Raw genomic sequence first — 17,977 nt, 5'->3', positions numbered from 1 at the left:
TGTCCAAGTAATCTACATCTAAAATTTCAAGTGTTAAGAGCCAAAATTTTTTAACTTTGACCCCTATTATGATCCGTTAACATTTATTGTTTTTGGCTCAAATCAAGTTATGAAGTTAGATTTATGTCCAAGGAACCTATATCAAATATTTCAAGTGTTTATACCCAAAATTGGTGGAGGAGTTTGGTAGAGTTCTCGAAGGTCAAAGCGTTGAGCTTCAACTTCTTAACAGTCAAATTTCTGGCCGAAAACGGATTACAAAGATTTTCCCAAATCTCAATACCCTGTATATCAAATTTCAAGTATGTAGACTGAAAATTGACAGAGTTATTGCGTAGGGAAATGTACACAGACAGACAGACAGACACTTTCACACACACACACACACACACACACACACGCACATAGATAGATAGATAGATAGATAGATAGATAGATATTAGTAGGAATTTATACTGGACTATTTGGGTCCTCAGATGTCACAACTGGTTTAGTATAAAGATTAAAAAAAGTAATTGTGAGAGTTAAATGAAACTTTACGTGTAGTTGGTCAAATATCCAAGGGAGATAATTAAGCAATCACGAGTTATCTCCCATGATTATCCACAGCAACGCTTGACAACCAAAACAACATGGATGCCTTAGACATAGGTGAAACTAAAGCTAGAGTAAGTTTTATTGTTTCTTTTGAAGACTTTTCTTGACTGAAAGAAGTTATAGATACATTTTATTTATTTACGCATATAAAATTGAATATTTATGCTAAATTTTTTACAGTTTTCAAACATTCCTCTTGGGCTTGCATTACTATACGCATAGATTCTAAAAAGTTGCCAAAAAACAAATATATAATAAATAAATTTTATCAAAGGCAAGATAAGTTCTTTTCGACCTAACTAGATAATTTGTTAGTGTTTTTATTTAATGTAGCATGTTATTCAGCTCGAAAAACATAGTGTTTACCGATGCATTTGAAAATTTGTACTTATTGATCCATCCGTGATGAAATAATAACGTTATTATGTAAAAAAGCCATTCTTAACATGGGGAGGGTGTTTTGTACCTATTCTATACTTTAACCTTACAATTGAATAAAAAACATAATAAAACTTTAATTAAACTTGGAAATACGATTTAAAAAATAGCGCGAATCGGGATCAGTAAGTGCACTTGGCACTAGCACCGAAAATTTTAAATTTAAAATGGCGCCGAACTCTCTGCTGAACACGGTAAGTTTGGGAAAGTGAGTTAAAAATAAAAAATATACACAATACTTTTAAAAACCCACCGAATATATGTCAACCTATATCACGGTAACATATATTGAGCGAGTTTCTAACAGTATTTTGTATATCTTTTATTTTTAACTTTTTTCCCAAACTTACTGTGTTTAGCAGAGAGTTCGGCGCCATTTTAAATTTTCAAATACATCGGTAAACACTACGTTTGTCGAGTTGAATAAACATGGTACATCAAATGAAAACACTAAAAAATTACCCCGTTAGGTAGAAAAGTAACTTATCTTGCCTTTGATAACATTTATTAGTTATATATTTGTTTTTGGTACTCACGTAGAGAGTGATCCGTGCTGAAATAATAAGGTTGTTATTATTTAAAAAGCCATTCTTATGGGGAGGGGAGGGTGTTTTGTACCTATTCTGTACTTTAACCTTACAATTGAATAAAAAAAAACATATCATAAAACTATGATCAAACTTGGAAATACAATTTATTAACACCTTGTTTTTCGACAACTTTTTCAAATCTATGTGTATAGTAATACAAACCCTATTTTTTTGTTTTTAAAATTCGTTTACAAGTTTTGTGTGTAAAAAGAATAAGCATTTGTGCATGTGCATGTTAGGTTTCGTAGATGTTTCTTTGCGTTTTTTTTTTTTTTTTTTTTGGTTAGATCGAGCTTTTGAAATATGTCACTTTAAACCAAAAACAACAGCACATCCTTAATTGACATGCCTAAAATAATAACATATCCAAAAATTACGAAAATTTATCGAGTAGAACATTATTTATAGTTTAAAAGTAAGGTAAATTTTTACGACGTGCCCCAGCGTATTATAAACACCCCAACCTCTCCATGTTAAGAACGGCCTTCGGAATAAACATCCCAAACATCGAAAGCCGTTCTTAACATGGGGCAGTTGGAGGGGTTTTTATTCTGAAAGCCGTTCTTAACATGGGGTGGTTGGGGGTATTTATTGTACTACGCTGGGGCAGGTCGTAAAAAAATACCAAAAGTAATTTTGGTAAATTTTTAGCTGGTTTCCACCTTAACCTTTTTGGTACTTATACGGTTTAATCAAGACATTAAAAAATGAAAATATCGAAAAAAAGTTATATTGTACGTATCTGTTATGGAACGAAGTCCCCCGCGAAAAAAAATTTCACTTAATTTCATCAAGTAGTTTCTTAGTTTTTTTGCTGTAAAAAAAAAAAAATTTGTTATGATACCGAGCAACAGGTTCGATTTTTAGGAAGAAAAGCTAGTATTTAGGATGGGGAGGGAGTGTCGGCGCTTTAACTGGAGTTATTTCCCTTTAACGTGTTCAAAAAATTCCAAGATGGCTGACTTCAACGCGCTCTCATAAAAATTTGTTTTTTCGCTAAAAAAAAAAAACAACTCGATCAAATTAAGTGAAATCTTTTTCCGGAGATCTTCAGTCCAAAACGGATACGTACAATATAACCTTTTTTTTCGATATTTTAATTTTTTAATATCTTGATTAAACTGTACAAGTACCACATTTTCCTTTAAAAAGACGACTTGAATAGGTTTTCGTTTATGCTGAAAACGAATATCACATTTAAATTTTCCGCAAGTAAGTAGTTTTCCAGATAATAAGCAATGTCATTTCTTATATTATTGCTGGTGGCCATTTTGGTACACGTGCGCATGCTCTTCCTTGTAAACGCAACCCCGAGAAACTACACCTATGCTTGTGCGGTACTAAAATGGCCACGAGCATTAATATAAGAATGGCATTGCTTAACATGTGGAAAACAGCTTATTTGTGGAAAATTTAAATGCGATATTCGTTTTCAGCATATCTGGCAACCTACAAAAGTCGTGTTTTTAAAAGGAAATGAGTAATGTTGCTAAATTGGGTTTACAGATGATATGAGAAAAAAAGCATTACAAAATTTCTGATCTAAAACATTGTTACATGAGAAGTCATTTCATATAAAAAGTTCATTCATTTTACCCATCAAAACTCGAGAAATGCAAAATTAAAAGTGTAAACATTTAATAAGCAAAAAATCAACATGGCTGTCACTTGCAATTTTCATAGACCAAAAAGCAGCCTTGACCTTGCGACCATGAAACAGTGGATAAAGACGTTGAATCTATACTGTTCCAGGTGAGAATTGTCTGAGAATAACAGTTTTAATCCTACCCAAAGTCGGCCAGAAGCTTACTTGACCAAAACGTAGTGAGACGACAACAACTATGGATGGCAGTAATTGCTGAGAATGCAGTTAGGAGATTTGGAGTTCCTCTCCCGTCACGGTTACCACCTGACAAAGGCCAGAGAAATAGTTGGCCGAAACGTTGTGAAACAACATCTAAGAAAGATGAGGATAATAGTCCGCAATAAATAAACTTTTAAACAATTTTTATTTAAAATTTTTTTTTCTATACATTAGAATGACAAATAATTTAAGCAATTTTCAAACAACTTTTAAATAAAATTTAGTTTTAATTCAAAATAAAAAAATAATTTATAGAGAATAAATGTATGGGAAGCAGCAAAAAATTTTGCTGAATTTATTTGTGCCATGCGTGGTCTCCACATAAATTCATAAGCATAGAAGCTAAACAGATTCACCGAAGCTCCATTGATTCGTTCCAATTTTGACTCTGTATTAGTTTTTCATTGCAAGGTCAAGCCTGCCTTTTTGGTCCAGGAAATTGCAACTGACAGCCATGTTGATTTTTTTACTCGTTCAATGTTTACACATTTTAATTGTGCATTTCTTGAGTTTCGATGGGTAAAATAAATTAACCTTTTACACAAAATGACTCCTCGTGTAATGATTTTTTAAGATAAGAAACATTTTTATGCCTACACAGATTAGTTTTTGATTGCAAGGTCAAGCCTGCCTTTTTGGTCCCGGAAATGGCAGTTGACAGCCATGTTGTTTTTTTTTTACTCGTTCAATGTTTACATATTTTAATCGTGCATTTATTGAGTTTCGATGGATCAAATAAATTAACCTTTTACACAAAATGACTCCTCGTGTAATAATGTTAAAGATAAGAAACATTTTTAATGCCTTATTTTTCTCATCTCACCAACAAACCCTATTTAGCGACATTACCAGGAAATGTTAAGGTGGAAACCAGGTAAAAATTTGCCGTCATTTTTATGGAAAATTGATGAGAAATTTCATTTTTTCCCAGATGTAAACACCTTGAAGATTGCGGACACAAGGGGCATACTTATCTCTCTTTTTGACACTATAATGGCAGACTTTTTTTAAAACCATAGCAATGGACTTTTTTTTTATTATTAAAAACACAATAGCAGTTGTTCTATTCAATCAATTTTCGTAATTTTTGGATATATTACTATTTTCGACATGACAATGAAGTAAGTACTTGTCTTTTGCTTAAAACGGCATATTTAAAAAATCGATCTGTCAACTCTATCTTAATAAACACCTTTTTTTAAATTTTTTTTTCAATTTTGAAGAACTCAAAGAGGAAAACAATTAAAGAGTTGTTAAAGTTTCGCATAACTTATTGGTAAAAGTAAAACTAACACATTAAATTAACAAACACACACACACACACACACACATTACTGAGGTGCCACAGGACTTATGAAGAAGAACCTGAAGTCCTACCTAACTAATATTCCTGGTGAACCAAGTGCAAAAGAGATTCAGACAATTGCACTTAAGGGAACAGCGAGGATACTAAAAAGAGCTCTCGGTTGGTTTCAATAAAAAAGCGGGGCAATGTTGGCAGCTGGTTTGGCTGCCCCATACCCAGCATTACAATCTTCAAAGGAAGAAAAAGAAACAAAAAAAACAAAAAAACCATTTAATGAAGAATCCAACGCCAATACTCGCCAATCTTTCACGAGAAACACCCGTCTGGCTGAAACTACTATCAATAATTTTCCCCACTCTTTGTCTGTGCCTTAATCCAAACGTAGATTCCATGAGCAAAGCTTCTTTCTTAGAACTGCACGCCAGTAGAACTCTCTGCCGCTTGCCTGTTTCCCACCTGACTACAACTTGGACGTCTTCAAGTCCAACATAAACAAACTCCTGACAAACTGCCCCCTTAAGTAAGACACTCTATCAAAACCCCCAATACTAATGATTACTACAATACTATCTCATTGATTACTGTACACGCAATAACCCTTATCCCTGAGTGGCCTTCGGGCCTTGATAAGTGGTGACCCCCATGTGAAAAAAAAAAAGAATTAAAATAAAATTTTGGCAATTGTGCTAAGGGAAGTAATTCTATTTTACTAAAGTACTTGATAAATCATTTTTTCTTACAATTATTTGAATGTTTTGTTTCAGAAAATTTTTTTTTTTTTTATACATAGACGTCACCACTTATCAAGGCCGATAGGCCACTCAAGGATAAGGGTTAAAGAGTGTAGAGTAGTCAAAAGGAAAATATAGTAATCGAAGTACAGTAAATTTGTTAACTTAAGTGGAACGGCTCATCAGAAACTTGTTCACGTTGGACTTGAAGACAACCATGTTATAGAAAGCTGGAAAGCAGGCAAACGGAAGACAATTCCACAGGCGTGCAGTTCTAAGAAAGAAGCTTTGATCATGGAATCTATGTTTAGGTACAGATAAAGAGTGGGGAAAACTATTGATAATGTTTTCAGCTAGTCTAGTGTTTCTTGTGAAAGTTTGGCGAGGGGGGACCATAGATTGAAGCTCAGTTGAACACTTTCCATGAAAATAATGATAAAGCAGAGACAAACTTGCAACATCTCTTCTGTGAGACAGAGGTTGCAGCGAAGAGAAAAGGACATCTCCCACCAGGCCACAAAGTCTATTTTGAACCCTATCAAGGCAGGACAAGTCTTTTCTAGCAGCTCCTGCCCATATGTGGCAACAGTACTCCATCCTTGGACGTATCTGGCTCTTATATAGATAGAGAATTGCATCAGCAGTGAGATATCTACTGGATCGATAGAAGGATCCGACCATTTTTCCAGCGGCCTTGGCAACAGATTTGATGTACGTATTCCATTTAAGATCAGGAGTAAAGGTCAAGCCCAGAAGCCTGTCAAAACTATAAAATTATAATATCGTCGCGTTTTACATTAAGTAGTTGAGAAAAATTAATTTGTTTTCTTACAATTCTTAATAAAATAGAGTTACTTCCTTTAGAACAATCAGGTAAGATCCCGAATTGCCACATTAATTATCCAAACGTTAATAAAATAAATGGAAATTGTCATTATATGAAATTCGGGATGCTTGTTCAAAGAGGCAACAAATCTATATTTTAATATGTCGTTTTAAGCAAAAACAATATTACTTACTGAATTGTCATGTCGAAAATAGTAATATATCCAAAAATAAGAAAATTCATTGACTAGAAAGTTGAAAGTAATTTTTTTGGAAAATTGAGGAAAATTGCATTTTTCGTAGATGTTTTGAAGTAGACTGAAGATTGCAGAAACAAAGGGCATAATTCAGAAAGCATATTGTAGAGTACATGATAATGGCATCCAAGATGTGTAACCGATATCAACTTTTTTTTTTTTACTAAAAACACAATAGCAGTTATTCTACTTGCTGAATTTTCATAATTTTTGGATATATTAATATTTTCAACACCACAATTAAGTAAATAATATTGTTTTTCGTACTTATATACTTATGTTACTGTGCTGACATAATAATATTATTTTTTTAGAGAGCCATTACCATGGGGAGGGTAGGGTGTTTTGTAATTACTCTCTACTTTCACCTAACAATTTAATAAAATAAAAAAGATATTGTAAAACTTGAATTTAACTTAAATACTATTAAAAATATAGCACGGTAACATAAGTGCATAAATACCTTGTTTTTGCTTAAAAGGACATATAAAAAAAAATTGATCTGCTGCCTCTCTTTGAATAAGCGCAAAATTATTTTTTGTTTTGTTTTGTAAAACAAAAAATTCCATTTCTAAATTTTGACTTTATAACAAAAATTTATGTTTTGTAAAAAAAATTTTTTCTCAAAAAAAAGAAAACTGAATTCCATATGAAAACTTTCATTCATTTTGTTTTAATGTTCAGATAATTGTTTGTTTTTGTATTGTTCCTATGTACTTGTCTTCCTACGAGGACAAAGTTAGACACAAAGTCGGTTTTTAATGTGGGGAGAATCCAGCTCCCCCAAAAGAGGTACTCTTGATAGAAACAAAAATAAAAATTGTCTCAGTCAGGAAGGATTTCTCCTCGACTGATTGAAGACAGAAAAGGTGAAGCGTACTATCAGAACTGATAGTACACTTTGTTTCTAGACAAATTTACAAATTTACATTGTTGTTGACATTTTCTGTTTGAAAATTGAATTGTTTCCCCTTGTTTGGAAATTTTCAAAAGGTTCAAAATGAAGACCAAAAAATTGTCCCCCAGAATTGCAATGCACAAATGCCAAAAAAAGTTATTTTAAACCTTTTTTTTTAATTATCTCTTATTGGAACTTTTTATTGTTCGGTTGTAACAAAATGGTGTTGCGAAAGAGGAGCAAGGCGGCTGTAAAATTTTCAGTACTTCTATATTATAATAGCGAAAAAATATCGAATTTCAAGTAAAACAAATGGTACCTACATAATTGTTATGTCGCAAATGTTAACATATCCAAAATTTACAAAAAAATGATGAAGTAGAAAAATAATTAATAATGAATAACTGTTTTCGACAAAGTTTATATAGGGAATAACTTTTATCCGACATTTTGAATTATGTTTGTCATGTGACATAAGCCACAAAACTTAATTATCTCCCCTGTCAACTTATCTCTTCTTTTTTTTTTTTTTTTAGTAAACATAATATAGTGATTTTGCTTCCTTTCACAAATTTCTTTTTTCATTAATAATTATTTTTCTACCTTATCGTTTTTCGTAATTTTTGGATATGTTACTACTTGAGACCTGACAATTACGTTTCACTTGAAATTAGATATTTTTTTCATTATGATATAGAAGCGCCGAATCTTCTGATTTCGCCTTTGGAGAGAGGTACAACTCCATCAATAAAACCACCTGCTGGCAATGGGTTTTGACATGTGATGCTAAAGGACTGGATCATGTTGGCCTAGGAATCAATGTTCCTGCTTGTGTAAATGCTCATGAAACTTTCAACATTCAAATTTAGCCTTTATTTGTGCATTTATTAGATAGGAGACCGTAGATGCACAATCTGATCAATTAAATATTCTTATCAAGCACTAATACCAGCACATTCCACAAACAACAGCACAAAACAAAGAAAATAGAAAACTGGCAGGAAGCCATGACGCTACCCGGGATTGAATGATGATCAACATATGTTTCACACGTCCAAATTTTTATTGTTATCGAACTTAGTGAAATCAACTATTTTTCAATCAAATCGATTGATTGCCTACTCTAGTTGGAGACACATCGTGGTGCATCGGGAGGAAGCTTCACATGCTTCCCTGCAATGACTTAGTCCACAATACATTGCATTCTACATTACACTGTAGAGAATCTACTATTGATTTTATAAAATTATTTTTATGTATAATGGCTTGAATTAAAGTTTAAAATACAAAAGTCAAGTATCATACTTCAATTGTGCTGTAAACAGAAATATTTATTCTGAACACACCCCTGTCATATCAAAGAAACTACTGTTGATTTTATATGCCTGACTTTACTGCTTGTGCAGTGATAATGGCTTGAATTTAAGTTTAAAATGAAAAGATCATGTGTCATGGTGAGATTGTGCTTTAAACAGAAACATTAATTTTGAATGCACCCCTGTCATATCAAAAAATCTGTTGATTCCATATGCCGGGCCTTTCAGCTTATGTGATGATAAAACTTCTCAAATGCACTTGTGATGTTAGGCTGTGTAAAATGTTAACTTTGATCAAAATCGCATGTTCCTTCTTTTACTGAATTATTTTGATAATTGATACTTCTCTTAGACATTCCAATATAAAATTTATCTAAGTACACTGGCAGGCACATAAAGTACCTTTATGTGAAATTTCATAAAAATTGGCGCAGCCATTTTTGAATTCATAGGGAACGAATTCACAGACACACACAAAAAGTTCGTTTTATATAATAGTAGATAGATAGATAGATTATCTCCCTTTGGTTGAGATTTTAATTATAACTTAAGAGGAGTGTAGTAGTAATTCTTCTCACACTCACCTCTAAAAGACAGAAGGTCTGCTCTGGATACATGGAGACTGGGAGAGGAAGAAGAAGTGGTAGGCGTGGTTGATTTTATTGGTAAAAAGGTGAGACTAACCGTGAGAATTCCTGAGACTTCAGAGGGATAAAAGACCAAACTCGGATGGATAGGCAGCTGTGCTTTTGCTCAAAACAGAAAACCGGTGATAGAAGAGAAAAGTTTCTTTCAAAAGAAAGCTCTGAGGTGTGAGGCTGAAGGATCCAGCAGTTTTCAGGGAGATAAAGGCACGAATTTTAAAAAGAAGTACTAGAGGGAGATCCACATTGAACACACAGAGAAACAGATAATACTTGCAATTACAGTGTCTCGCTATCTCCATGGAAAGGCTGCCCTGTACAAATTAAATTGCAGGGATTTTTACAATATCTATGTATAAAAATGTAATTGCATATTTTTATTGTAGAGAGAGGAATAGAGGGCATAGAAACTGATAAAAATATATATGGATCTCTTGAATTTGCTAGCCAGCCGACTCTGTTCAATATAACTGGACTAACAATTTTGATCATTCATACGTCCACAACTGTAACGCTCATCTCGGGATTTCGTCTATGCACTTAATGTAGCCACACTGTATGGGATGTAGCTTCCATCCATTTTATTGTTTATTTAGTGATGTCTATTTTCCAAATTTTTCGGTCGCTGTAATCTCTGACCTTCTTCTGCCGTATCTTGTCGAACTCTGGAATATTTCTGTCAAACTGAGGAATCTGCATGGAATTTCGAACAGAACCTTTTATTTAATCCACAAGGATAGCATGCTCTCAGACTGTTTAGTGATCACTGAATAGAAGTCTTGAGTAATTTGCAATTTTATTTTGAGTTTCACTCGCACTGAGGATTGAACCTTCAACCTTTAGAAGAGTGTAACTTACAGGTGAATTTTATCAAGTGCTTACCAAAAAATTTCAGAAATATGAAACGTAATCATTAGTGGTGGGACGATTAATCGGAATCGTTAATCGCAAGAATCGTGTATTTTGGGAGGTATCGGAATCGGAATCGCATCGTTAAAAAATACCTTAATTTTCCGATTCCTTCATTACGATTCTTTTAGTCTGATGCTGAAAAAAAGAAAAAAAATTCCTGATATTTCTAACCGCCAGAGAGAAATAAAAAGAAACCAAAGAAATTCATTATTAACAGGGCAATGCTTAGTGCCCCTCCCTTACAAGGTTCATTCATTCAGATCTATTGTAATCAAAACTACAAAAGAGTTAACTTGAAAAGAAGTATGCAGGGCTCTATATTGCGAGTAAAAATAAAAAAAACGCTTATCTTTTTGGCGATTGTTTTTTTTTACTGACAAATCTAATACTGAATGAAAATGCTTTTTCAACTTATATTTTCTTAAAATAAAACGAGCAAAGTCAAATTATTTAAACAGTAAAAGGTTTAATAGAACAATATACTTTTTTTTTTCTTTTTTTAAAAGAAGGCTTTTGAAAGAAATATCTCTAAAATGAAATTGATCACGTTGTATTATTTCGCAAAGTTTTGACAGTAGTCGGTTTCTTTTGAAGTTTCAAAAAAATCGACCCCATACCTATCTCTACCAAACCTAAAGTTATTAAATAACCCCTTCGTTAATTTAAGGGTAATTAATTCAATTCAGTCAAGTTTTTTTTTTTAATTTCATTGAAATAAAATCCATTATTTTTTTTTTTTCTCCAGAAAGATAAAACCCTGAATTTGATTATATTAAAAGCAGAATAATATAATCTTTTTTCTAGAATGTTAAATTGAAAATTAAAAGTGTTTTGCGCAGTTCTTTGCCGAACGAAAAAGAAATTAATATATATATTTTTAAAAGGTTTTGTAATCAGTTAATTTTTATGTCTAAATAATATTTACGATTAATTAAATAATTACATTTTAAAAAGTATTTATAAATAGAATTTTACTAAGGACTTATAGTTGGCTTTGTATTACTGTACACATAGATTCGAAAAAGTTGTCAAAAAACAAATATATAACAAATAAATGTTATCAAAGGCAAGATAAGTTATTTTTCTACCTAACTGGATATATTTTTCGGGTTTTTATTCAATGTAACATGTTTATTCAGCTCGAAAAGCATACAGTGTTTACCGATGTATTAGAAAATTCAAAATGGCGCCCGACACTCTCTTTAACACGGTAAGTTTGGGAAAAGATGTTATAAATAATAAACTATACAAAATACTGCTAGAAACTCGCTCAATATATGTTACCGTGACATATTATGATATATATTCGGTGTTTTTTAAAATAGTATTTTGTCTAGTTTATTATTTATAACACCTTTTCCCGAACTTACCATGTTAAAGAGAGTGTCGGGCGCCATTTTGAATTTTCCATTACATCGGTAAACACAGCATGTTTTTGAGCTGAATAAACATGTTACATTGAATAAAAACAAAAAAAATGTATCCAGTTTGGTAGAAAAGTAACTTATCTTGCCTTTGATAATATTTGTTTGTTATATATTTGTTTTTTGACAACTTTTTCGAATCTATGTGTACAGTAATACAAACCCGGTTATTTTGTATCTACGGCGCCATGTCACGTGGTATATTGTTTTTTTTTTCATTACGCACATTCATTTATAAATTATTAAATTAAATATTTATCTTTTTTATATTTAATTAGTATATATTTTCTTTCTCTTCCGCTATATTTTTTTTATTTAATTCATTAAATCTGTTAATTATGAGGACCAAAATAATGAATCGTGTGTATTTATTCTCTAATTTTCTTGTTTTTGTGCTGTTATAGAAATTCTATTTTATTTGTTTTTTCTCTGAAGGATAAATTCTATTTTCTTTGAGTTTTTTTTTTTCTGTATTCCAATTAAGTAAAATAAATTTTCTCTAGAATAAATTTTGCTAATTTTTCCGTTTAGTTTCCTATATAATAATTTTATTTAATCCAAAACACGACGGTGTAGACATAAAATATCTCTTCCAAAGTTAGGGAACATATTTGGGAACTACCGACCATAAGTATAAAACTACCTGGTATATTTCAAAACAATAAATTCCCTAGGAATCGGAATCGTACTTGGTATCGGAATCGTTAATCAATATTTTCCTGGAATCGGAATCGGAATCGTATAAAAATTAGGAATCGTCTCAACACTAGTAATCATACAGCTACTACTAAAACATTTACTATGTAAAATCCATGTTTCACAGATGTATAGAAATCCCATTTATATATGAGTACCATTGTCCCTAGCTACCTATATTGACTATGTCTAATATATACAAGGGCCATTTGAAAAGTAAAGCCTCCTATTTTTTAACGTAAAAAGTTGAAGAGCTATGAAGACGGGAGTAGACAAGTGATCTTTTGTGTTCCATAAATTATTTTTTCTTACATAGTCACCACTATTGTCAATGCACTTTTGCCAGTGATAAACAATGACTGTGCATCGGCTCAGGAATGGGCTGTGTCGTATGAGGATCGTTCCAAAAGTAAAGCCTCCTATTTTTTTCTTTTACTCAAAAAGTTGAAGAGCTATGAAAATGAGAATGGTGCCATTAAAACGAGTGATCTTTTGTGTCCCAGAATTTATTTTCTTACATAGTTACCACCAGTCTCAGTGCAATTTTGCCAGGAATTCAATGACTCATCTCCACTTCCGATGCTCATCCATGGCAGAGGTTGCTTTTTCGTACGATCAATATCTGTAACAGAGAGATTAAACTTTTAGGTTATGAATGCATAAGTTCAGTCAGCAATTTACAATCTTCTCTGATCCATTCAGATGGAATAAAAAAGAGAAGGCATTATTTTTGGCACACTCCTCGTATATATATATATATATATATATATATATATATATATATATATATATATTGTTTTAACCTATTTTTAACGGCTTTTGAAAACTCTCTGTGCCTGTTATTTTATATATAATTTTAAAATATTTTCTATTTCAGATTGCAAAGAAAGGTAGAAGAGCAGCCAAAGCTGGTCTTCCGATATCAGAAACGGATCTCCCTCAGGAAAATTTGGAGCCTACCATAAAGGTAATATAAGAATTCAAGGTTTGAACAATAAAATAAATTATTTTTGGTTTTTGAAAATATTCTTTGAAAATTGCTAATTTCAGTGATTGTTTCGAGAGAATTAACTGGATTTATTCTTCATTGAGCAGTCAAGTTAAAAGTATTTGTGGGACTCAATCCATCTAAGGTTCTTTCCCTTTTTTTTTTATTACAACAATACTACAAAGAAAAAAAATTCTATTCCTCTTTACAGACGTAAAATCCATGACAAAGTCTGTCTGTACGAAAAGTGCTTTGGGTTTTTGCTTCTTTTTGCATTTTCGTGATTTTTTTTTTTCTCTCTTCTCTTAATCGACTTTTTTATTTTATTAAATTCCGAACTCAGTTCAGTTTTTTTTTTCCTCTGGTTATATTACATTTCATGATTTTTTAATCAACTGATGTATTATTTGTTTATATTTTTTTTCACATTCGATTATGGTTCATTTATTTCTCATTATTTTAAAATTTTGCCATTCGAATATATATATATATATATATATATATATATATATATATATATATTAAGTAATGTGATTTACAATTTAAAAATTAAAAAAAAAATTTTTAAATTTAAAAATCAAATTTTAATTAAATTAAAAATCAGTTTCATAAGAAGGAACAACAACAAAGTCAATTATCTGTACGATCGTTTCGGAAATCCATGCTTTTTATTTGTGGTATACATGAAGTTATGTAGAACAATTATATATAGTTTTTTTGGTAAGCACGGTCTCCTCATCAGCAAATTTAGGAGGATTTTTATTGAATTTAAAAGACACCATAAATAAACCTAGCATTAAAAGTAAGGCAGATGAATCTTTTAGTTTTTCTTTTTTTGAAATCAGGAACTGTGTTTAAAGTAGTCATTTAGATGTTTGCTATAGCTTTTTATTTTATTATATATATATATAGACTTATATGTAATTATACTGCTAGACATAATGCTTGAAATTGTCGAACCGAACATGGAAACAATTGTAATGTAAATTGAAATACACTTTTTGTTACCACCAACACCTTGTTTTGAAGTCTTGTTTTTGCTTACACAGTATATATATATATATATATATATATATATATATATATATTTTGTAAAACTGGTAATTAGTAAAAACCTGAAGAGAGTGCTCAATACTATTGCAGAGAAAATATATGTTTTATTTTTTTATTACCGTTTTATCTGTTTGGTTACATATGTTTTGGATGTTGGACTGGGTTTACAATCTAACAGCCTTATCAGACCTTACAGAAATGGTTGGTTAGTATTAGGAAGAATTCTTTTTAGGAGGAATACGGGGGAAAAAATATATATATATGTATATGAACCTAATAATTTTTAAACCTTTATACCCCATTTACCCCCCCCCCCCCTCCCTTTTTTTTTTCTAGAAACTATAAAATAATCCCCATCCAATAAGCAAAGCAAATCAATACAGACCCCTAAAAATGAAATCAACAACATGCATTTCGAACATAACTTCAACATGTCCACCTAACCTTGCATTATCTACACCCGCTTATTTATCCTTTATCTATTCATTCATTTATCTACCCTAACTTTACTTACTCAGCATAAATATACACATCTCTGTGTATATATGTATATATATGTCTGTATGTGTATGTATGTTTATATTTTTATGAATATGTATACTTGTATATGCTTATATATATTATATAACCCCCGCAGTATTAACTAAAATAACTTAACTAAATTAAACCATGTCCTCGGTTATTTATTTATTTATTATTATTATTTATCCTAACTTTACTTTATTTACTTGGCATAGATGTATGCATGCTGATATGCGTATGTATATATGTGTATGTATGGATATGCATATATTTGTGCCTACATAGGTCTGTATATTTATATTTTATAAATATATATTTTTATGTAATTGTGTATACGTGTGCATGAGCTTGCGCGCGTGTGTGTGTGTGTGTGTGTGTACTTGTATGTATGTGTATGTATGCATCTACTTCTTACTGGAGATCTGTATATCCACGTATATGTACTTGGATGGGTGTGTGTGTATGTGTATGTATGTGTGAGCATGTTTTTATATCTGTATATATATGTGTACGAGAGTTGCGTGTATGTGTGTATATATGTCTGCATGTAGATCCATGTATGTCTGCATGGGCATTGTTTTTATATGTGTGTGCCTATGTCTACATATTGGTCTGTAATATGTATGTATATGTATTATACGCTTTTATGCGTGCATCAACGTCTGTATTAACTCTTAACTGTTTAAAAACAACCCACTATGAAATGAACAACGACCACGAAACCTGTAAATATAATTCTCTAACTGCCAAAAATGACAGACACACTAACCCCCCCTTCCCTCCCATCTAGCTCTCTCCCTCTCATCTAATTAATATACCTTATCGAACAAGGGGAGAAAAAGTAGTAAAACTTTTAAAACCCCAAAATTGAAACTCCTATTTCCCCCTCCTCTCATTACCCCCTCTCTTTACCATCCTCTCTCCACTCCCCCTATCCAAATATCTCCATCCAAGCCTACCTGAATCTGCTACCCCCACACACACAATACAACCTAATATATTTTAACCTTCAAAACTGAAATATTGTCATCACCTGCCTTCCCCCTCTATTATCTCCTACAAAAAAAAAACCTCCTGTCTTCTCCCCCCCCCCTGTATTCCTCCTAAAAACAATTCTTCCTAATACTAACCAACCATTTCTGTAAGGTCTGACGAGGCTGTTATGTAACCAAACAGATAAAACGGTAATAAAAAAATAAAACAACATATATATATATACACACATACATATGTTACATATTAGCCTCCCGGAAAATGCTTTGCTAATAGTTGATTGCAAGATCGACTATTATTATTAAGAGTTAAATGTTTATTTGATAAATAATTATTATGAAAAAACATTATTATTATTATTGATATGAAAATTAAATTGTTTTACAAGGACAAATGATATAAGTTTTGGAATGCAGTGGAGATCTCAGAAACAAATATCAAATATCAAATACATAAACAATAAATGTGGCCAGAAAAAGCATGGCTGGGAGGTCACCTGTTAGCTTTTATGTAGTTGAATGATGTCAGCACAAAAAATTGATTTTAATATATACAGGCAAGTTAGAGTTTAAAAGAGGGAGTTGACGAGGAGATATCAGATAGTCCAAACGGGACTTAGAAGTCTGGAGAAGAATCTCTTTTAATGCTAGGAACCAGCATATTCCACAGGAAGATGTGGAAAAAGGCTGGAAGGTGGCGGGGAATTAAAGAAAGAGCATTCTGATCTATTAAAAATTGTCTGGGCAACCTCATCAGCATTCTGCAGTCGAGGTGCCTCAGGCAGTTAGCAATAAACTAACTTCTCCTCAACGAGAAGAGGCAAGCTCTGGGAGAATGGACCTCCTATGACTACCCATAACTAATACCTCAGCCTGACAGATAAAAGGCCACCGAAATGGCCCAGTTTCTGCCAGACAGCTTGCTGTGAACAGATCCTCAACAAGTATCTTCTAGTCAAACATCTTTGAGCCACAGATGCTGCTCCATGCCTGCTGACTGAATGACTTTTTTCTGTCTCAAAAGACAATGGATACCCTCTGAAACGATGCCTGCATGATGAGAAGTTTAAAGTGAAGCAAGGGTTGAACAATCTCTAACTACGCTTATTTTGATCCAACATTATTCAAGTCTAGTAGCAAGAAGAAATCTAAAATGGCTGAAAGTATACCATTGTATAGGGTTCCGTTCTCCATGGTTATCGGAATAATGAAATGATAAGCAAAATTCAAGGAACTTATGAAACAACACACAGTAAGTAATGCTGATTGTTGAGTTTATAGCTATTCTATATTGCCCATACATAATAATTGAAAACTTAAATCTGAGGATGATGATCCAGATTGGTTTTTGTCACAACAAAAGACAAAAAATGAACATCTACCAGCTTCAAAGTGTATTAGATGTTTAGATGTTTTGCATGTAGGACGGCTATTTTCCAGGGTAAATAGAACTTGTGCTTATACAGGATGGCCCGATAAAATTGTTGCCCTAGAAAAGACGCCATGATTCCATTTCCATTTTATGAAAACTGGTTTTCTTTTTTTGTTGCAGACCATCTACTAGTTATCCAATTGTGTACAAATCCCAAGAGCGATATGGGCCTTCTATCATGTCCGAAAGTTACACAATATTCAATGAGCTTGATCGGAGATGCACCACTGTACAACTCATGCTCCTACCGATCCAAGTTATGACAACAGGACCATTGCCAGCACCCTCAAAATGTAAATCTGGACAGTTTAACGCTTGAGGGCACAACTCAATAAAGTTTCAAGCCACGGTTATGGTCTTTGGTGTGGTTTCAAGTGAGGGCCACATCATGCCACCTCACATCTTTGAAGTCAGATTGAAAGTCAACACCAAAGTGTACCTGAATGTGCTGAAGAGTGTGGTGATTCCTAGGGTGTAATCAGGTGTCTGCTG

The 17,977-nt window shown here is 32.4% G+C and overlaps 1 protein-coding gene across 1 annotated transcript in view; it reads left to right on the top strand.

Moving 5' to 3' along the window:
• The first annotated feature begins 548 nt into the window (after positions 1-548).
• Positions 549-17,977, top strand: part of LOC145256241 (intraflagellar transport protein 43 homolog) — a 43,040-nt gene continuing 25,611 nt past the window's right edge. The window contains exons 1-2 of the mRNA XM_080114890.1: positions 549-668; positions 13,376-13,465. Of these exons, the coding sequence (XP_079971016.1) occupies positions 633-668; positions 13,376-13,465 (126 nt within the window). The 5' untranslated portion in view covers positions 549-632. The remainder of the gene's footprint in view (positions 669-13,375; positions 13,466-17,977) is intronic.

This window comes from Euprymna scolopes, chromosome 32 (assembly GCF_053919585.1).
Source record: "Euprymna scolopes isolate OS-2025 chromosome 32, ASM5391958v1, whole genome shotgun sequence".
NCBI lineage: Eukaryota > Metazoa > Mollusca > Cephalopoda > Sepiida > Sepiolidae > Euprymna > Euprymna scolopes.
Note: the sequence above shows the minus strand (reverse complement) of the source record. Positions and strands in the feature narration are given on the sequence as shown.